General features: G+C 41.1%; 1 protein-coding gene across 6 annotated transcripts in view; it reads left to right on the forward strand.

Annotated features, from left to right (window-relative positions):
• The window catches only part of PH4alphaEFB (prolyl 4-hydroxylase subunit alpha-1), a 118,178-nt gene that overhangs the window by 74,866 nt on the left and 20,077 nt on the right, over positions 1-23,235 (forward strand). For 3 of the 6 annotated variants that reach the window (XM_050192051.3, XM_050192050.3, XM_050192052.3), the window contains 2 exons: positions 16,225-16,293; positions 22,611-22,707. In XM_050192051.3, the coding sequence (XP_050048008.2) occupies positions 16,225-16,293; positions 22,611-22,707 (166 nt within the window). The other 3 variants (XR_008608770.2, XM_055062106.2, XM_055062107.2) reach the window with 2 other exon arrangements.

The raw sequence follows: 23,235 nt of genomic DNA on the forward strand, positions 1-23,235 counted from the left end.
TGCTGCGCATGCAGAAACGACCACTGTCATACTATGACTTCCGGGCTGCTCCCTTATCGGTGCCAGTGGCAGTTCAAAATGCTTGGTGCATCATGCTTTTTTTGGCATATACAGCAGGCTGCACTTTGTGTATAAGTTCAGCTGCTTTGGCAACAGTGGCCCATGCCATGCAGTCAAAGTTACAGCTTGTGTTCAGCAGCAGCAGTGAAGCTGTTGCTGCTTTCCTTATTTATCTATGCTTGTTCACTTGCTTTTTTGAGTTCTGCTCTTTTAAATGAAAGATCATGCTAGAATTAGGAAAATGCAGTGCATTGTTGTCAGGATGAACTATGAAAGGAACACATAGCATCTTTCCTGGCCACCAGTGATCTCACAATGGCTTATCTATACACACCGTCATTCCAGCCCAAGAGAGTGTGAACTGTCCAGCAGTTTTTTTTTTCGTCGTATGCAATGCACTATAGCATGCCTATGCACTGTATGTAAAACATTTTAGCATTTCAGTGTGAGCTAGCACACATTTGTGTTATTGCGCATTCACATGCTGCAGTGGCATGTAATTGTGCAATTACAGGGCACCCAGAGATCACATTGTAAGATTTGTTTTATGGGCACAATATGATCCTTCCACTTAGTGCAGGTGTAAGTAGCATGAGTCCAGCCCTGCTGCATGTGCTGCACCATGTGCAGTTGGTGCATTAGTGCAGGTGCTGCATCATGTGTGCAGCACGCACACACCTGCACTAAGTGGTGCAGGATGTTTGAATGAAAGCTTCCTAAGCATGTGAAGCTTGTGACAACGCTGGTTGCTGTGCTTCAGAAAGAGGCAGATCTAGGTGGAAAGAAAGTGGTATGAGGAAGACAAGAAGAAGAAGTATTTTAATGATTGGAAAATGTAGAGAGGTCGGCCGGATAATGGAGCATCTGGCCTGCTACTCTACGTAAGGGAAGGGGAAGAGGGGAAGAAAAAGGGTCACAATGGGGGATGATAATGGGAGGAACGAAGTGAAGGACACATTACACAACTGGTATCACAGGCGTGAGTCCAGGCCCGTGTCACCTAGGAAACGTGAAAGTGCACGCATTGTCTCTGTCGTCTGCCAACTCTGTGGCCATGCGCCTAGCAAGAGGTCCTCCGACAGTGGTCCATTTTGTAAAAATAACTTGTGAGTAAAAATGTGTCTGGTTATCCTGCAGGCTGCAATTTAATTAAAGCAATATTCAGGCCTGATAGGCCCATATTAGAGCACTTAGTTTCTCTTCAGCATGCCCCTTTGCAGTGAGAAGCGACCACAGTAACTCTGGGAAGGGTCATCATAAAAGTGCCAAAGGAAAGGGCACATCATGTACTGTGCCACTGCAAGTAGTTCAATGTATTGCATGTGCCAGTGGGTAGTGTTCAATTTAAGCCCTTAGAAACACTGCGCTTTTACATGAGGTTTTCATGGGGATGTCCCTAGTGTTAGATATAAGCAATCATTCAAAATTGGGAAGTTTAGCATAAGCAGGCTCAATTGTATTTGTTTAACTGTGTCATGCCAAACAAGTATTTAGAAGGTCAAGTCGAAAAATGGCTGTATATGTAAATGAGAACCAGCATATAAAATCAACATTGACATTGAACAAAAAATGGTACACTTGGAGCATGCCTCAGCCAGGGGCTCTGGAAGTGTAATTTGTGGATGGGGCAGGAGACCCCCTCTCCCGCTCCCTCAGCCTCTCTTTCTATTTTAAAATTTATTTCAACTTTAGGATGTGTGCAACATGTACATAAACATTTCCTGGGACCCAACAATGTTGTCCCAAAACAAAACTAACTAAATAAGTATAGAAAAAAAAAACTGGTTTCTCTAGAAGTAAGAAATATAAAACAGGAAACAATAACATAAATAAAGCAAACGGAGGAGTGAAAGGCCGCACTCTGCACATTGTGATGTCTCCTTCCAGTAAGCATTACCAAAGCCCAGACCTCATTTAACCCAGGTCCACCACATTGAAAAGGGGTGCTTTTCGGGCGGAAAAGTTGGCAAGGGGTTTGGCCATCAGGGCTTGGAAGGGAGAAGGGGGGTTGGGGGGCTGTTTATGTTTAAGCATGTGTACAACAAACATTTAGCCAGAAATATTTGCAAGAAGTCAAGCTATTTACTCCTTACACCACTTGTATTTCTTTACTTGTTTGCGTGTGTAAAGTTAAAAAAAAGTGCAAGGGAACTGTGAAGGATGCTGGTCAGATTAAAACACAAGAACTTGGTGCACTCTTAACTTATTTAACAGTACAAGTGTACACAGGTCTAATTGGAACAACTTAGAAAATTTTATTCTGTTTACCCAAAGGGCCTATAAATTGGGGCCTTAGGGAAAACATAAGCGGAGAAAGGTACATAAAGATGAACAATGCATAAAAATGTAGAAAGTACACAAGTTATGTACAAGATATGTTGAGCACCACTAGTAGCAACATCAACATAAATAATGAAAAGGTTGATTGTACAAAAGTCACAAATCAAAGACAGAATGAGGAGCCCTCCATTACAGGATACAATAAATCATTTAAAAGAAAAGATAATCTCAAAAAAGGAAATTACTTCACGTTAAGCATTTAATTTTGAGGGGACATTGTTTGGGAAATTAATAAGGAGATCCCACAGGACATCAGGACATATTGGCACGTGGACTTGTTTATCTTTTACGGGGGAGCGCTTTTCACCACCTAAGAAATGTTATCACTCAGCGCGGGACGCGCCCGCATGTATCAGAAGTTTCTCGAATGTTATCGATGGTTCTGTTGTCACCGAAGCTTGTGTAATCTGATTGCATGTGCGACGCAAATTGTCCGAACTTTCTGGAAGACACCGGGTAACACCGATTACTCTGGAACTTTCGATGACTCATGTATAAAAGTCGACGCGCTTGACCGGTAGATCATATTTCGACAATCAACGACCGTGTTCAGTGCATTAGCTGTGCTTTGAGTGCAACTTGTTTCTGTGGGCAGAAGCTCGCCCGATAAAAATTTAGTTTTGCCATTCACAGTTCTACAGCTGTATTATTCACCATCACTATTATGTGACAGTGTTTAGGACCAGTTTCTTTTTGTGTGTGTGTGTGTGTGCATTATATTTTTTGTCTAGCAGCACTTGTGGGGCTGAAAATTAGCTTTTGAACCATTGCATGGATATATATAAAAAATTCATAGGTTTATGTATCTCGTTTTAGGTATATGTTCTAAATTTCATTAATGCAGATCAAATAGAAAAGAAGTTATGGCTTTCATATGGACCAATTAGGCATGTCACCTTAGAAAAACTGTCATTTCAGAAATAATGAAGACACACTGATTGTTTTCGGTACATACCTCTAGGGGGGTTATAGTTCAGAATAAGGCTAGTCACGCATTTGTCATGACATTTCTGAAACGATGTCATCAGTTTGAGTCCAAGTTCAATTTTGTTCATTGTCATTATATGTCAGATATTTAACAATCTTATGTGTTAATAAAAATTTAGAAATATGAAAGGTACCTCATCTTGTCCCTGACGAAATGTCAGCCCAGAAACTACTTTGCAAGCATATTTTGGCGAAGTAGTTTGGAAAAGATAGTTTTCCCAAAGGTTTAGTTCGGCCAAAAAGTGCAAACTGAGAGAAATTAGTGCAAAGATTTCAGAATGTGCTATTTTATTTTAATACCGAAAATGATTAATCAGGATGCCCTGCTCCGTAGGTTGAACCCCCTCCTCTTCAATTCAAACCTGCTCTGTGGCAGTTTCTTCAAATCATCACTCTTTTTTTTTTTTTTTTTTTCAGCTTTAGAGCAGTCCAGTGCTCTTGTCTATCCTCGCAGACAAAGGGAACCGCAGGCAGAATTATGCCTTTCTTTTTTGTTTTTACTTTGCTTTACTTTTTTAGTTTTTACTCTGCTGTATTCTTGATAGAATGTCTCCCATGATTATAACGTGCAAAAATCAAATGTTATAATGCGGGCATTCACTCCGTGTTCGGTTTCTTGCCCACTCTGTGGCCGTGTCTTAAATATACAGCATTCACGGGCGCTCTCAACGAGAATTATTTCTCTATTTCTCTTCTTTTCTATGGTGCAGATTGCAAGCAAACTTGGTGATGAGCTTCTTTATACGTCTAGGAATCCAAAATAAACAAAATTAGAAAATGCATTTTTCTGGAGATAATTGTGATTCTAACCCCTCATCCCTCTTAAGAGTGCACTTTGGAGCCGAGTGTTGTAGATGCTGCATAGGAATACTGCAGCCAGAGGCATAGTCCTATGTGCCACTGTTTAATTGCTCTTGTAGTGCAAGACCTTGCTGGTAATAAAACATGAACAAACATTTAGGTGCTCTTCAGTTGCTGTAGCTACTGTTAAACGTCTGCCTATCAAGAATAATTTGGCCTAAATGTGTCTGTGGTGTGAGGACTTTTAATTTCAGTTCAACTATTCTCGAATCCATGGATATAATTGGGAGAGAAGGTGAAAGCAGACATAAAGGTACGATGTTTGAAACAAGAACAGCGAACCTCTCCCTTTAGGTCGGTAACAAGGTGCCAATTGGTGCCACTGTCCAACCTGGGAATGGGCTTTGCCTCACACTTGCGCGTTGTAGCTCATACTGAGCACAACAGTACATTATCCATGATTGCCTAGGTTGCGTCTCTGAACCAACAAGTTATTGGCTGTAAAGGTCTAGCTTAGCAATTAAAACTTGTTCTTCCTCCATTTTTATGGAAATAAATTGAAATTGAGATCTCTAAATTTCGTTAACAATGTAGAAACCATAGTCCTCTAATATGTTTTGAAAATAGAAAACTTGCATTGCCATTTTTTTGTCTTAAAACTAAAGTTCAGAGACTTTTTTGAACCTGTAAAGCCTGATAACTCTGAACACCCAACTGTCATAAAACAAATCCTGCATGACCTTCATGCTTGTTATAAATGGGTGTGACTGTTTCAAACTGCCTATACGGGAGAGATACTTGCTTCATTATGTGATTGAAGTGCCTCGAGTGTCATTTTATATAGTTCATAGAGCAGTGCCGAAAAACACATAATTTAGTTGAGCTAGTTTAGTAAAACTTAGCACCACTACAGCAGAGTCCCTAATGTTCATCATTAGTTGTGAATCCCAGAGCTTGTGCCCATACCCTGTAGTTATGATACCAATGCTTCCTGAATGAATTGAACTCAATTCACCAATAAATTGTTTCCTTGAACAGAGCTTGGAATACTTATTGGATTCTCTGATGAGTGTTTATTCTTTAGCTATAGATAACATGTCTACTTAAAGTGATAGTGTAGTTCATTTTGATTTTATGGACCATTATCCTATATTTCTCCTGTTAAAGTGCTGAATCCAAATGTAACAAAGTAACAAACAGATATTGATTTGATTTTGTAAAATTTATTGATATGGCATAACATAGTTACTGGACGTCAACAAAGAACCCTGTGTATATGCAGCATTAAGAAGAGATGTGGAGCTGAAAGGTCGACTTTTGAACCAACTTGCCGATTTTCACAAAATCTTGCAGGATATTTTGTCTTATTGTCAATATAAGATGTAGTAAATTTTATTACCGTTGTGCAGATGGAAAAAAAGTTCTGCATGTCCCATTGGGCAAATGAGTGTATCACCTTAGGAAAACTATAAATTTAAAAATTGTTAAGATGAATAAATATCTTCTGGATGCCCTTATATTACAGGATAGCTGCTTGCAATTTTGGGCTTTTTTCTGTAAAACCGCATCACTTAAAAGTAAGTTCGTTTTCTTTTTTGCAATTTAGAAATTAATGACATCCGTAGTCTTGTTCCTCACACATTTTCAGCATAAAAATAATCATGCAAACAGTTATCATTGAGATTTTGAAACTGTAGTTTTCCTAAAGCTACAAATTGGCCAAAAAGTGCAAACTGAGAAAAAGCCATTCAAAGATTTCAAAACATGCCATTTTATTCTCTGAGCAACGGTGGCCAATTGAATGCCCCAGCTGCATAAGTGAGTCCCTCTCTTTCAATTCAATGCTGCTCAATAGCAGTTGCTTCTGTTTAGTGGTGATTTTTCACGTCTCAAAGCTTTGCTGCGTCAGAGACTTCGGGGTGGGCCCAATCCACCACAGTGCCGACCACCTGCCGATCACAATGAACAAGCAGAAAAATCCAGAGCAATGCGAAGGTGTCCAGCTCCAATGAGAATGAAAACAGGACTGGGCACAAAAACCCCGTGGGCAAGAAAAATGCATTTTCACCAATCCAAGCTCCAGTTTCACTTTCGCTGGCAATATGGACTTGCCGTGCCCATAAATGGGCCTTTCTAATGTTCTTTTCCTTTTTTTCATTTTTTTTTGTTTCCATGCATTTTTCACTATTCTCACAGAAGGCCCCTGATCGCTAGAAAGTGTGTAAAACAAACTTTCTAACAAGTGAATTGACTCTGCGTTAGGTTCCTCTTTTGCTCTTTGGCCACATTTTGAAAACGACGTTCGTAAGGGATTTCAACAGGAAACACATGCCACCGCCAAGTAAAAAAAGCTCATTTTCTTCTTTTATATTGCACAGATAATAACCAAACTTGAAGAGCTTCTCTATATGTTTAAGAATCCAAAACGGACAAAATTTAAAAATGCATTTTTCTGGTGAAAATAGCTAATTTAGTTCTGCATCCCCCTTAAGAATTTACCAGAGAAACTAATAGATAGTGTGACCTCATGCACACTCATATCTTCCATATTGTGTAGGTACTCCACCCCTGAAATTCCTTTATTGCCAGCAGACTATCATGCAGTGTTAGAAAAAAATAGATAATGTTTATAAAAAAGTAAAACTCTAACCATTTAAGTTGCCCCTAGGGTTCTCAGAACTGTCACCATTTTACTTAAACAGGGTAAAAGCAAATACTATCTGAACAAAGTGCTCTAAAATGGTAATGATAGGAGACAAAAGTGGTATGTACTTAATTAAGGAATTTCTGTCTCGATCACCTAGATGCCAGTATGATGGTATTTTCGTACAGTGCTCACATTTTAACAAATTTTACGGTTATAGCCAATGCATTCACTGAATTATTTTTTAAGAATCTCTGCACTGTTGGTCAATAACCTGCCTGAGCTCTCCCATTAGCCTCAATCCTTTTATTTAAAACACATCACCAGAAGTCAGTAGCACCTCAAACTTGTTGCATGTGAGCAATCTTGTGCGCTTTTTAATATTATTAACAGTGCTTTTGCACAGGCATTTTTTTGACTGTCAAACAAGATAAAGAAACACCAATATTTTAAAAAGGAGATCAAGATGTTTTACTTATCATCTAATAACCATTGTGCCATCTTTTATTAAGGTAACTGAGGAGCTCATTGTTAATCACCTAATAAACAAAATTTAATCTTTGACGCCTCAGCAATTTGGTTTATGTACTAACTTGTCTACAAAATTAGCCCCAATAAATGTTTCTGATAGCATAAAACAATTTCTCAATAATGGGCTTAGGCATGCAAATTTTCTAATTGCATCCTTTACACAGACATCACGGAATTTCATGGTGATAGAAATAGTAACAGTTTACTTGTGGAGTTAAGTACCACAGTCATGAACATTGTTACATGGTATTGTAACAGCTTACGAAAAGTGAGCCTCCTGCTAAAACAAGCTTCATGTTATTTCATTATTTCAAAAAACTTATTCAATAACCCCCAAACTTTACGCGGATAACTGTGCGATTCTCCTATCAAATTCTGTCATTTTCGTTGGTGGTGTACTTGATTCTATACTTAATATATAATACCTCAATATATTGCGGTTATATAATATATATAACCTCAATATAAGAAAGTTAACTCACCGCCGTGGCTTAGCAGCTATGGTGTTCCACTGCTACGCACAAGGTCATGGGATCAAATCCCAGCCGTGGCGTTGACATTTCGAGAGGGGCGAAACGCAAAAACGCCCATGTCCCGTACAGTGGGGGCACATTAAAGATCCCCTGTTGGTAAAAATTGATCGGGAGTCCCACACTGCAGCAAGCCTCATTATCAAATCATGGCTTTGCCACGTAAGACCCCAGAATTCTTTCATTCAAGGTTCATAGTTTTATCGACATCATGTGTGCTCAGGAAAACATGAACAGATCTCACTTGATGTCCATGAGCTAGCTGTCGCAACACGAGCGAACGCTTCGCACACCGTGTCTTAGAAGCTTATGATTACGCGACTGCCAACATCAAATGCACGGAAACCCAATACGCATCAAGGCACCAACCGTCCTGGCTCAGCCTTTGCACTTGCCGCAGAGAGATTACCTCTCAGATATGGCGCGTTGTCCACGCATGGACATGCGCTAGGAGAAGAGGGCAGATAACGTGCATTGGCAGCGCATGAGGACGTCATGGAGAATCAGTCGCTTGGATTATTCAATGTGTCTATCACTGAGCTCTTGTGTTTCTCCGAGTGCTGTGAGCTGCCACGTGCCCCACGGCCTCTGCACGTTGTTTACCAACGTGAAAAATGGCGCAGCGGTGTTTTCTGCCTACCGTGTCCGGCACTTGCGGGTGCTTTGACAGTGTTTGACAGTGGAATATGAACCTGGCAACGTTTAACGCTAGAACGTTATCTAGTGAGGCGAGTCTAGCAGTGCTATTGGAGTAATTAGAAGGCAGTAAATGGGATATAATAGGGCTCAGCGAAGTTAGGAGGCCAAAAGAAGCATATACAGTGCTAAAAAGTGGGCACGTCCTGTGCTACCGGGGCTTAGCGGAGAGAAGAGAACTAGGAGTCGGATTCCTGATTAATAAGAATATAGCTGGTAACATACAGGAATTCTATAGCATTAACGAGAGGGTGGCAGGTCTTGTTGTGAAACTTAATAAGAGGTACAAAATGAAGATTGTACAGGCCTACGCCCCTACATCCAGTCATGATGACCAGGAAGTCGAAAGCTTCTATGAAGACGTGGAATCGGCAATGGGTAGAGTGAAAACTAAATACACTATACTAATGGGCGACTTTAATGCCAAGGTAGGCAAGAAGCAGGCTGGAGACAAGGCAGTGGGGGAATATGGCATAGGCACTAGGAATAGCAGGGGAGAGTTATTAGTAGAGTTTGCGGAACAGAATAATATGAGGATAATGAATACCTTCTTCCGCAAGCGGGATAGCCGAAAGTGGACGTGGAGGAGCCCGAACGGCGAGACTAGAAATGAAATAGACTTCATTCTCTGCGCTAACCCTGGCATCATACAAGATGTGGACGTGCTCGGCAAGGTGCGCTGCAGTGACCACAGGATGGTAAGAACTCGAATTAGCCTAGACCTGAAGAGGGAACGGAAGAAACTGGTACATAAGAAACCGATCAATGAGTTAGCGTTAAGAGGGAGAATAGAGGAATTCCAGATCAAGCTACAGAACAGGTATTCGGCTTTAACTCAGGAAGAGGACCGTAGTGTTGAAGCAATGAACGACAATCTTGTGGGCATCATTAAGGAGTGTGCAATGGACGGTGGCAACTCCGTTAGGCAGGATACCAGCAAACTATCGCAGGAGACGAAAGATCTGATCAAGAAATGCCAATGTATGAAAGCCTCTAACCCTACATCTAGAATAGAACTGGTAGAACTTTCGAAGTTAATCAACAAGCGTAAGACAGCTGACATAAGGAAGTATAATATGGATTGAATTGAACATGCTCTCAGGAACGGAGGAAGCCTAAAAACAGTGAAGAAGCAACTAGGAATTGGCAAGAGTCAGATGTATGCGTTAAGAGACAAAGCCGGAAATATCATTACTAATATGGATGAGATAGTTCAAGTGGCTGAGGAGTTCTATAGAGATTTATACAGTACCAGTGGCACCCACGACGATAATGGAAGAGAAAATAGTCTAGAAGAATTCGAAATTCCAAAGGTAACGCCGGAAGAAGTAAAGAAAGCCTTGGGAGATATGCAAAGGGGGAAGGCAGCTGGGGAGGATCAGGTAACAGCAGATTTGTTGAAGGATGGTGGACAGATTGTTCTAGAGAAACTGGCGACCCTGTATACGCAATGCCTCATGACCTCGAGCGTACCGGAATCTTGGAAGAACGCTAACATAATCCTAATCCATAAGAAAGGGGACGCCAAAGACTTGAAAAATTATAGACCGATCAGCTTACTGTCTGTTGCCTACAATCTATTTACTAAGGTAATCGCAAATAGAATCAAGAACACCTTAGACTTCTGTCAAGCAAAGGACCAGGCAGGATTCCGTAAAGGCTACTCTACAATAGATCATATTCACACTATCAATCAGGTGATAGAGAAATGTGCGGAATATAACCGACCCTTATATATAGCTTTCATTGATTACGAGAAAGCGTTTGATTCTTTCGAAACCTCAGCAGTCATGGAGGCATTACGGAATCAGGGTGTAGACGAGCCGTATGTAAAAATACTGAAAGATATCTATAACGGCTCCACAGCCACCGTAGTCCTCCATAAAGCAAGCAACAAAATCCCAATAAAGGAAGGCGTCAGGCAGGGAGATACGATCTCTCCAATGCTATTCACAGCGTGTTTACAGGAGGTATTCAGAGACCTGGATTGGGAAGAATTGGGGATAAAAGTTAATGGAGAATACCTTAGTAACTTGCGATTCGCTGATGATATTGCCGTGCTTAGTAACTCAGGGGACCAATTGCAATGCATGCTCACTGACCTGGAGAGGCAAAGCAGAAGAGTGGGTCTAAAAATTAATCTGCAGAAAACTAAAGTAATGTTTAACAGTCTCGGAAGAGAACAGCAATTTACAATAGGCAGCGAGGCACTGGAAGTCGTAAGGGAATACATTTACTTAGGGCAGGTAGTGACGGCGAATCCGGATCATGAGACGGAAATAATCAGAAGAATAAGAATGGGCTGGGGTGCGTTTGGCAGGCATTCTCAGATCATGAACAGCAGGTTGCCATTATCCCTCAAGAGAAAAGTATATAATAGCTGTGTCTTACCAGTACTCACCTACGGGGCAGAAACCTGGAGGCTTACGAAAAGGGTTCTACTCAAATTGAGGACGACGCAACGAGCTATGGAAAGAATGATGATAGGTGTAACGTTAAGGGATAAGAAAAGAGCAGATTGGGTGAGGGAACAAACGCGAGTTAATGACATCTTAGTTGAAATCAAGAAAAAGAAATGGGCATGGGCAGGACATGTAATGAGGAGGAAAGATAACCGATGGTCATTAAGGGTTACGGACTGGATCCCAAGGGAAGGGAAGCGTAGCAGGGGGCGGCAGAAAGTTAGGTGGGCGGATGAGATTAAGAAGTTTGCAGGGACGGCATGGCCACAATTAGTACATGACCGGGGTTGTTGGAGAAGTATGGGAGAGGCCTTTGCCCTGCAGTGGGCGTAACCAGGCTGATGATGATGATGATGATGACAGTGTTTTTGCCACTCAAACCTTTCATGCGGAAGGACCCTTGAAATAACTTTTTCCTCAGCTGACATTTTTATAGTATTTTGCAAGATTTACTAGCCATACAGGCTCCAAGTACATGCTTGAAAGGGCCGAAAACTTCGTTAAATTGCGAAAAAAAATACACGGTCTTTAATTGAACCTAGGTGGGAATAGAAAACAGTTCATTACGTCGCTAATTTTTGTTAAATCGAGACTCATTATATCGAGGTTTCACTGTACATGAAATCAATTGCTAAGAATATTGACGTTGGTACTTGTATGCTGCTTCAAGCAAGGTGTTGTTCCAGCAATATATTCTGAAAATACTTTACATTAACAGTCACCTCACTGATTTTTATCATCGGGCAACACTTTCTCTGCACATCTGTCTTCCCTCACCAACCTTTGAAACCAGACATCTCAAACTATCGCTCTTAGTTTGTACATAGTGTCTCAAACATCCCGTTTAATGCAGCCTCGACATTCTATCATTAATTTGCACATTCAAAGTTAAGTTAGGTCTATTACAGTATTGAAGTCACAATGGTTACATTCCCGCTGAGCTTGTTACCCCAACACATCTTCATAATACAAATCATGCACATTTTTCTAAACAAAAATAACCTTTTACTACTAAAGTGAACATAACAACGGTAAAATGATAGCCATTGTTCCAGCCTTATCACTTTGAAATTCTCTGGCAGTAAATATTAGACTATCTCAGTTGCAGTGTTTTCTATCGCACGCTAAAGCGGCTTTTACAAAGATATCAAAGGAAGGTTACAATTGTGCGAAAAAAAAAGAAAATGAGGACAAGCGGTAGGAACACACAAGACACCGCGAGCGCAGTTCCTTCCGCTTGTCCTCATTTTTTTTTATTTATTTTTTATTTTATTTTTTTGCAGAGTTTCAATTTTTTTTTCAGGTATGAACCAACTAGCCAGCAAGAATGTCCTACAAAGAAATGACATTACATGATTTCTGTTAGTAGTCTTTAAGTCTACTTCTTCATTCTTGCTGCATATATTTGTTTGTGCATTTTCATTTTGTATAACTATTCTGTTTACTAAATTATTGCTGTTACTTGTGCCCTTAATTGTTTAAGCTTCAAAAAAAAAAAAGGCTCTTCATTCCTGTATGATTATGTTGAACTATTTGTTATTTTTCTTACACATCGTTTGCTTCCGAGATGTGTACATTTATTTATTCTAATGCTTTATCCCTGTTACCAATTATACATTCTTTATCAACACATGTTCTAGCAGGAAATCATCCTGGAGGTAATACCTGGGTCCTCCTTTTGTACTGTGTTGCTCTGTGCCTTTCATGTAACAAAATAATAGTTGAATGAGCTTGAATACAGAAACACACACAGAAACAATAAATGGGACCAGCATTCTTGTGTTCATGTTAGCATTTCTAAATGACTAAACAAATTAAAGGGCCCCTAAACAACCCCCCGAGGTCGAAAATTCGTTATATAGTGCCACTTGTGTATGAGTCTACAACGAGCATGCGACCTCAAGAATTTCTGAAAATGATGCTGTAAAAGCAGAGTTACAGGTGTTTGATTATCAAGAATGCCGGCCGCCACTTGTTTCTCCCTCTCGTTAGCGTTTCTTCCCTCAAGCGGTCTCTTCTTCGCACTGTGACTTCTCTAAACTCCTCTAAATAGCATGTGGACGCTGCGTCATTATCAACATCACATTCATGTCTTTATTGCTATAGCAATTATATGGACACTCCAGACTTATTTCCGCCTTCGGTGTTACTGTAATGTTCCATATAAAGTCCAAGTGCAATAACATCATGGCTGGGTGCCATATGGTGTCGGTGTGAGTGAATGTGCAGGGATGAGCTGAGAAGCATGGTGGCTCAATCTCGTGCGGGCAAGGGCGGAAGGTGAGAAGGAAGTGCGCCATCTTCCATCATGCGCAAGGCACATGGAAGACGGGGTGTTCTACTCTAGGCGCAGCTGCATATGGTGCGGTTGAGCGTGGCTGAGCATGGCCATGCAGGCCCTATCCTGAAAGCAATCTGCAATGGGTACAGAGTCCATGCGTGCTGAGGGCTGATGGCTTCATATACACTGTGTTCTCACTGCTTAGTTCACATTAAAGCAAGAGGCAGCACAAAGGGCAATTCGTTCACTGCTGTTGCTGCTCTTCGTCATGCCAGCTTTCTGACGGCGAATGTTCGCAGTCATTGAGTCACATGTGTTTGCCTGTGCACACGTGACACCATGCTTGTTAATTTAGTTAACGAATGTTTACAAGTTTATACGGCCGATAAAACTGCTATCCTTACTTCGTATAGCTGTCTAATAATTTGCTATTGCAAACAATGCTTCGCCTTTCAGGTGAAACAGTGACATTTTTTGTTCCTTGTTTCAAAACGCCACCCACATCTGGTTACTAAGACTCTGCAAATTTTTTTGAAAATGTGTATTTGAAACACTAGCAATGTGCCACTGTGAATTACAAAGCGAAACACGCAACATGTGCGTGCACAAGCAAGCAACACAACTAGGAAGTGCAGGCGTACGACTGGCATCAACTGCATGGTGGCAGGCTAGCTGATGAACCAGAATTCATAGGTTCTTGTAGGTTGACTAGTCAACAGCCATTACCTTGTTGACGCCACCTGGAGCACCCTGCTGACATCACGATGTGCCAAAAGGCACTGGAAAAGCCAGGAGAGGAGCACGGGATTGTTTTTTTAATTTGTGGTGTCCCCGCACCGTATAACTCAGCCGCAATCCCTAAAGATGATTGTCATAGCATTCTGTACACTATGCACATGTTTATTTGAAATATGTCAAAAAAAGTTCAATGGTTATTTAGGGGCCTTTTAAGTCAATGGTACAGGTTGCATCTGCTACTGTGGGTTTTTATGGAAATTCCTGGCTGTGTGAATAGAATCCTTGAAAACTTCACTACATACCTGATAAATTCAAACTCTTAACATGGAATGCATAGTGCTTATATATATGTTGGCTCCTTATAAATGTTCTGTGAACAAACGTGTCTTACTCCTCTGACTCCCTCTTTGGTAAATCAAAACTGGTGCATAATGTTGCTTTGCTAAATTGGAATAAACAAGCAATCTCCAGAATATCAACATGACAGGATTTAAAAATACTTGATATCATGAATTTTGTTGAATTAACGTTCAGCGCCCCTGCATTAACAGATACAGTGTATTAAAGACTGTGTTCCTTCCCAGTTTGGCTGCTATTTTATCGTTGCAACATTTTTTATGGGTTACAGTGACCTAATAAATGCTAAACATTTTTTTTTTTTTTGTATGCATGCATGCATTTGCTATAAAGGAGATAAACAGTAGGGCAGCCAGCCAGCAGCATAGTCTGTCACTCACAAATTATTTTCAGGTGTAGGCGTTTGGCTCTGATATTTTTGCCCATTATTTTCTACAAGGATTCTCAAATGAAATCGAGGGTCTGATAGAATCCCATCTGGTTGCGGAAGATCATGGCAAATAATACGCACAGCACATAAGGAGGTAAAAATGTATTCAACTTAAAAGACATTTCAGCTCCTTTCGCACAGGAACAAGCTACTCCTCACACCCAACTGCTGAAATGGTATGTGCATTGTATCCCCTGCAGCTGATTGTGTAGCAGAGTATCATCGATACAGCTGGGGCAGCTATTTGCATGGGAAGCTAAAAACATGCTAAACTGCATTGTTATGCATTTGCTCTCATCATTGCCATACTGTCAGCAGTTGCTTAGCTAACGAATAATGAGCTAGGTTGGCCAAATCAGAGTTAATCATCTTTTGTATTGAAACCAAAATAAAGATGCTGGTGGTGCATCATATCATTAATTATATGGAACAATCCAGAGTTCATATATGATGCATGTGCTGCTGTCGCTGCAAGTTGTGAAAACATATACAAGATAACGGGTAAAAGTATCGTAGCAGAATCCACTTATTTAAACATGGCACATGCGTCTGTCTCCAACAGTGGCTCATAGACAGTGCTGGTTCTGCCATTAGGCACATCCTTTACTGTTCACATATTTGCCATTGTTATTACAGGAGCATTGAAATTGTATCCAGTTTTGTCTCAACCTATGGCATCCTGTCACTCAGTTTTATCTACATGGAGCAATGTGTTTCCTTCTATGAAACTGATATAATACAACCATATGAATCTTGATAATGTCAATGTGGACTTGTTGGTTGATCATCTTGAATTTAGAACAGCGCTGCACGGGACAGACATCTGTCCTTGTCCCATGCACTGTTCTAAATTCAACATATGAATCATGCTGATAGCAGTACAAACTAAAGTTTTTGGCGATTTCAAACTTCCTTTCTAAAACTCTTCGCAGGCCTAGTCAGCATGACATATATAAAATTAAATAGTAACTGAAAAGAAGCTTAGCACAAAATAAGGATGACTTACATGCACTTTGTGTTCCCTTACACAATTGCTTAATCACCTATAAGCACACAGCAAGTGTCAGAATGCTTGTTAAACAACATGACAAAAATTCTTGCAGCAGGTGGTGCAGCAAAATAATAAAGAAATGAAATGTGAAGGAAAAGAATATTATAATAAACTTTATGCATGTTGACAAAGATGATACTTGATACTTCTATTTAATAGCTATTGAACTACTAGTTTCCATGCCTGTTTTTCTTATGTTCATTTTGCACTACTATTTGCTTTGTAAACCTTCATTTTTTTGTTGCACTCTCTCCTCACCCCACACCTTTTTCTGCTGACTTACTTAAGCTTATTTCAATGCCCCATGTTTCCACAGATGAGTGATGTATCTGCTGGCGGTGCAACAGTCTTTCCTCAGCTGAGATTGACCCTTTGGCCAGAAAAGGTAACCCTTATAGTATATGTATTTATATGATATATGTATTATGTATTTATGATATTGTCTACGAGAGTCCACAGGATGGGAAGATGTTACGCTATAGGTGCATGCTGTCAGTCAAGTTCTATCTCAATGTTTTTTTGCATTTTAAGAAAGCTACTTATAACTGCTCTAAATATTTTGACAAAGGCAGACAGGAAAATAAAGCAGCAATGGCAGTATTGTATTATAGTATATACTGAAGCATTTCACCTTATAAGACTCAGATTTTGCACAAGACTGGGGGGAGCAAAACAACAGTTCACTGTGTATTGCTGAGTAAGCGTTGACATATTCACACATCTTGGTGTTATTAATAATATTGAAAAATCAAATAGCAACCAATTAGTTTGAGATAGGTATATATATGTTGTAATGGTTCAGTGCACTTTACTGCTCTCAACAATGAGTTTCCAGCTTACAGTTCAATAATAGCAATAGCTTCTGTAGCTTTTTAGTTGCATCTGTTAAGTTCCACCAGTGCCAAATTTACCCCTCATAGCAGGCTGGTACAAGGCAAGAAACTTTGCACTTAAATGGCACAAGCCTGCTTCATGCATGTGCCTGATTGAAATAAAGATTGCTTATCTCAATGCTGAGAGTGTAAGCATGAAATAATAAAACTGTTTAAGGTGGTTGTTGAAAAATAAATTAACAACCATATGTAATGACAACTGTTCCGCATTCTTTTTTTCAAACAGCTCGCACTGAATTTTATATTATCATACATCCATAATTGACCAGAGTGACCAGTTCATCTTATTACGAAGTACATTTGGCAGGGTGTTGAACCAAAAAGTTTTTGAGTTCAGTTTGGATTTAGGTTCAGGCTACTGCATATTTTCCAGTTCGGCTCAGGTTCCACCCCAGAGCAAAAATATTATGGTATGAACCAGTTTTAACTGGTTTATATGGGTTTGTAATGGTTCGAGTAAAGAATGGCTAGTTTTAAAAAACAGGTTTTCAGCCCCACCGGTGAATGTATTTGAGCAAAAGATAGATTATTTGCACCCTTACGTGATGCAGGCCAATGTGTGTCTGGTGTCTTTAATATTACACAATAAATTGAATGCACTGAGAAGCACAGGCGTACCGTGATTTCCTTTCAAAGGCCACAGTGCCTGGTGCGTTGAATACACATTTAATTCCAATTATTTGGAATTTGTTGAAGTGATTTGGAACAGTTCCTTCAATAAGTGTAGGTTCAGGTTCATTTCCAAGATGGCAGAAAAATAAGTTTGGTTCGACTGCAGTTCAGCTCCGGTTTTCACTTCAGTTCAATTTCCTGGGATTCGGGCTTGTTACTTTTGCTGAGTGACCTCTCAAAATTTTTAGTCGTTGCTGAACTTCAGGTTTGTTGACATTCATACTTTTGGTTCCAGAAATAGTAGTTTGATGTGTACTCTCCCTTTCAAGAGCCTTTTAGCATACTCAAATATTAGAGCAGCCTTGAGAGGTATAGTGTTTGTCAAAAGTTTAGAAGCCGCTATGAGCATTTCCTGACCTGTTGCTGGGCTGCACCCCAGGGCTTGCGTAGAACTTTTATTGCTCCAGAGGTTTAGAAAGACAGTGCTGACTGTTGTCATCGTCACAGTATTGTACATTGCCACTGAATTTAGTGTTGTATTTGCCATCCTCTTAACCACTTCCTCTTTGTTTTGGGAATGCTGTTTGGCTGCACTGACAAACTTTTCTTTTAAAGGGGCCTTGAAAGCCTGCCGTAAAGTTAGTTTTTTTTTTTTGACGGCGCTACTTCCGATTGAGGTGTGCACTTCGCTCTCACAATGTGAGATGGGCGCTCTGGGTGCCTTGTGTCACCATGCCTCTGGAGCTACATCACCCATGGAGTTGTCGGAGCACGAAGTTGTAAGCAGCCCGAGGGGTCATTACAGCACTCCATGGCGACCGCAGTATCTACACTTCGTAGCATGACAGTGCAATCTCTGAGGCCACACACAGCAGATGCAGCTACGCGCAACTGTCATGTGTAGACTTCAAGTGCAAAGATGAAATACTTCTTTGGTCTTTTTGAGTTTGCAGACAAATATATTTTTTATTTATTTAACTCAAAATGAGTTATTACTGAGAACGTTCCTGCGAGCGCAAAATCTGCCAATACCGCTGAGTGTGTGAGTCTGTGCATGTATGCGAGTATGTTTTCTTGTGACCTGAAGTTGTCACGAAGATAAATTACCAACTAGCCCAACTACAGTTCTTCTACCGGTTGGTTGGTTGCTTCGCAGCTTGTGATGGAACTGCTGATGACATTGCAAAGGGTTTCTGGCACAAGATTGTAAATTCCCTGCTACATGCAGTGTAATAATTGGCTGACATGTTATCAGGGGTCTTTCTTACTGCGATAAACCCTCACTATGATGAAATTGTTTTACTCGTATTATTGCTTTATTCAAAATTTCTACCAGTCCCGATGGCAAAACGCATGCATTTTAAACCAGATGAGTCGAAGCATACCAATAAGTTCCTGCACTTAGAACGAACTAGCAAGGGCTGTGTGCGCACTCACGGATGAGCTCCGCGCCTTTTGTGCTGAGAAAAGCTTTGTGCGTTGGGCGAGCAAGTGACCCTCTTCTTCACCAGCTACGCTATCGCGATGCCTGCATACTTTTTTCCTCCATGCTGTGCCCGCATGTTATCAGTAAGTTATTAGTAGGGAGCCTACATGCAAGTCTTGTTTTAGGGTGGTGACAACCTTTGTATGGGTACTTACTACCACCAGCTAACTTGGGAAGTGAAAATTTCCTATAAATTATAATACACGGGCCACAAAATGGCAAAAGGCCAACCAAACAGAGCACATTGCCCGCAACCGTTGGTTATGTGAAAGTAATAAATTTTTTCCAATAATCTTTGGCACGTGACGTGAAAGTAATAATTTTTTTTCAATGAACTTTGCCCACAACCTCCGAGAACATATAGTGTATGTGAATACAGTAGATGACACATTTGCCTTATAGTTCAACAGGCTAGTAAGCAGTCTTTATTTTCTCACACTTCGAAAAACACCCTATATACAGTCAACTTCCATTAATTCAACCCTGACGTGACTGATTAAATCAATTGAATTATCTGGTGGATCGAATTGAACAAATGCGAAAAAAATCCGAGGCCACCCAAGCGCTTATTAGTTGTAAAAGTGAAAGCATTAATGTCCAATTGAATGGTGCTGAGCAGTCCTTTGAGTTTTGCATTGCGAGTAATGTATTATAGTGTTATGTGCTCCCCAAGCCAGAAAGCAGCAACAGCCTGTGGTGCCAACACCGTATGCCACCGACGCAGCGATGCCCATTGGGCGACGCATCACAGTGATGCCTTCTCCCCTCGTGCAACACCTGGCACGCTAACGCCTTTTGTCTGCTCTGCCGACCCCTCTTAGATAGCGTAAGGCTTGTGCACTTCGATCCATGACGTTGTGCTACCTTGTCCAATTACCACAGAATCTAATGGGGATGCTGCCAAGTAAGCTGCGGTGATTTTTATGTCACCCCTTTCGTCACGGTGGACTTAACGGTGGAAATTTCTCTCCAAGTAGCATGACGCCATAAATCGGAGTGCACAGGCCTGCTATGTAGGAAGTGTTGGCTCTGCTCCGCCGAATAGCGCTCGTTCCGAGAGCGAGGGGACATACTTCACGGCGATGCCCTCCCTGCTCATGCAGCACCTGGCATGCTAGTGCGGCAGCAGGTGGTCCCTTTCGGCCGCTCTGCTCCGTCAAGGCGCAGCTTGTGACCTGGTGTCGCAGCCAATGGGAACTCCATCGAGGCACGCTCATGATGTGGCGTTGCAGCCAATGGCATTGCGAGTTTAGGTGCCGTTTCGCTGCTGCTACAGACGACAGACGTCGGCTTTTTCGCTCAATGGGCCATTTGACGCTTTCGCATCAAAACGTCAAAACACCGCTGATTCATTTGGCAGCATTTGCCCTATTTTAGCACGTCCCGAATCAAACGCGCGCTCGCTTTCTATGTGTACAAAGTAGAAACCTAACGTAGAGGAAATGTTAAAGCGCCTAAACAAAGTAGAAATCTAACGCATACCGTACCTTTAGCAAGAAAAATGGTAAATGGTGTAATATGTGGCACAGTGGCAGCCTATTTCCTAAAGTCGGCTTCGCCGCAATACAGTCGTGTTATGCGGCGAGGCATACGAACGCTCTGGACGTGGTTTTCAGCATAATTTACACGGGATAAAAAAAAAGGCGCGTTGTAATAAAATAAATACCGCGATTGGGCATTATGAGCTGCTGTTATTGCTTGCAAATCTTCCTAGGGAAGGTCAAAAATAGGCATTTTCTATGGGAGATGGGAGGTGATGTCTGTTAAACACATTCACTGTCCCCTAAGCCCTGCCGATATGGACGCTAGCAGTAAAGAGGTTGCTATTGGGGTCACCATGGGGGTCAGGCACATGCATGCTGACTGTTCAAGTTTGAATTATTGGACGAAGACCAATTTTAGGATCGGAATCACGAAAGTTTGGGCCCATAGAAGTGCATAGGTGCCAGCAGTGACCTTTGGTCCAGATCTAATTATCCAAAACGAATTAACTGGGTCTAATTAACGGAACTCTATTGTATTACATACAAGTCGAGGAAAACAACTGCTTAATGCACCTCACATTGTTGATGTGAGGTAATGTTACTAAGAGCACACCGCCATGCTTTATAACTTGTTGCTTTGTATGCTTCCTGTGACATACAATTGACAAAAAAAAAAGAATAAGTTTGATGTGTTAAAATGAAAAGCCAACATATATATTGACGGTGTGAGCAGGTTTCCTGCTCTTACTACTAAAACCTCATTTAAAGATTTAGTAAGTTGCGTGCCGGCATGGGTACATGTCAGAGCATAACAAAAAAAAAACGGAGGAATGTGCCGCTATTTCTAGGACGATTGGCGATCAAAATGGCTGCTTGCCAAATTTTGTGGCAAATAGTGTTTAAAATTTTGGTGTTATCAGTACTTTAAAGTAGGGCTTGCATGTAGGCTCTCGAGCAGTTCTGCCATGGCCCAGCGACACTCCGCACCTTTTGCCGTGAGCAACCCTCTCCATTGCTAGTTGTTGCCATTGTAGTGCCTGTGCACCCTTTTTTTTCATACCGTGCCCACGCAATATCAGCGGTGAGCGGCGCTGCCGTTGCACCACGGTGTTGCGCAAGTAGTGTGCAACAGACGAGGCAAATGCTACTCCACGCAGCCTTTTGCATGCCCAGCGTGGTACTGTGGAAGTAGTGCACAATGAAACAGGCAAACGTTACTTCGTGCAGCCTTTCATGTGCGTGTCATGGAAAGCTGCAAAGGCTGTGAAAGAAGCCAATCACAACTGAGAAATTCGATCTCAATCGAAAATGCTCCATGCAAACGCCCATATTAGGCTTCCGTGGAGTTGTGCTATTTTGGCTCTACTTTCTTAGCTTTTACGGATTAGTCACTTTTACCAAATTCTTTTGCCACCCTGTTCACTTTGTTATAACGAGGGTTTACTTTGTATGTTAAAAAAGTGTTTCAGATCCCCTTTAAAGTGTTTGTGTTGGTTTTGCATGTATCGGCTGTCCGACTACTGTTTCAGCTGGTCTGTAGTTCTTTGGCATCATTGGCGAGGATGGCTGAATCTACAAACAAGAACTAAATGTTTTACCATTTAAGTAATATGGCCATTTTTATCAAACATCTCTGGCATGAAGCACGTAAAAACAGTGCCTGTCTTGCATGAACTTAGGCACTATGTAGTTTCATTTCCTACACATAACCCATGATGTTCCTTCCATCACACTGAGATGCCTCATCTAGCTTGCTTTATACAGTTGGAGAATTAGGTGGTTCATTCATAGCTAGCATTCCATGGGCAAAACATTATAGGTCTTCTGAGGCTTTACAGATGATAGCCCATATTCGGTAGCCCCATTTGAGCATTTGCAATCCTTCTGCACATCGCAATGCCAGAAGAAAGAACAATGAAAATAAGGCTGAGAAAGTTGCACTGTTCACCACCTTTGATGGCTGTGAAACAGCCTCATCAATATGCACACAAAGGTTGGGGGGAGGCATCAACTAGCTTTATCACAGCAGGTAAGAAACAGAAGCATTTGTCTTCCTCTGGGGAACTGTGAAGTTGGTTTTTAAGAGACACCAAAATGGGTCATTTCGTCCTTTGTAGTATTTGTTTGCATAAATGTGTGTTGTATTTGATAAGGAACAGTGTGAATCTACTTTTACTCTAATGACATAATTTAAAATATTATACCCGGTTATCCTTGTTATTTCCAGGGTGCTGCTGCTTTCTGGTACAACCTGCATCGTAGCGGTGAGGGGGACATGCTGACTCGGCATGCTGCCTGCCCAGTCCTTGCTGGCTCAAAATGGGGTTAGTGTGTGTTAGTGTGTCTACTATACCAGCAGACCTTACTAAATGTTAGGTCATCTCTAACACAGAAGACTCCCTGCTAGTACTTACTCAGTGTTGGGACACTCTGGGAGTCTGTTTTCACCTTGCAGCTAGTGGAGCTCTCATTATTCACTGTGTAATTGTTTAGTACACAGTACACAAGTGCTTAATGCTCATTTACGATACGTATCAGTTGGCCCACTACTTTCAGCAAAAGAACTAAGAGATAGTTTCATGAGCTTGCTAGGGGTAGTGTGTTTAATAGGGGTGTGAGCTTGCTAGGGGTGTGTGTGACATCTGAAAGCACTCTGAGTGGAGCCTGTCAATCTATTCATGACTCATTTTCCAACCTAATGCTAATTACTACTCATTTAACTAATAAAATGAACCCCGCAGAACCCAACATATCAGTTTTAAGACAATGAGTTTGATATAACGCCTCAACTACTAATATTCACTTCGAGTATTCTTAGTATAATCTAAACGTTATTCATTATTCTTGTTTGC

The sequence above is a fragment of the Dermacentor andersoni genome, chromosome 1, assembly GCF_023375885.2.
Source record: "Dermacentor andersoni chromosome 1, qqDerAnde1_hic_scaffold, whole genome shotgun sequence".
In the NCBI taxonomy this organism is placed as follows: Eukaryota; Metazoa; Arthropoda; class Arachnida; order Ixodida; family Ixodidae; genus Dermacentor; species Dermacentor andersoni.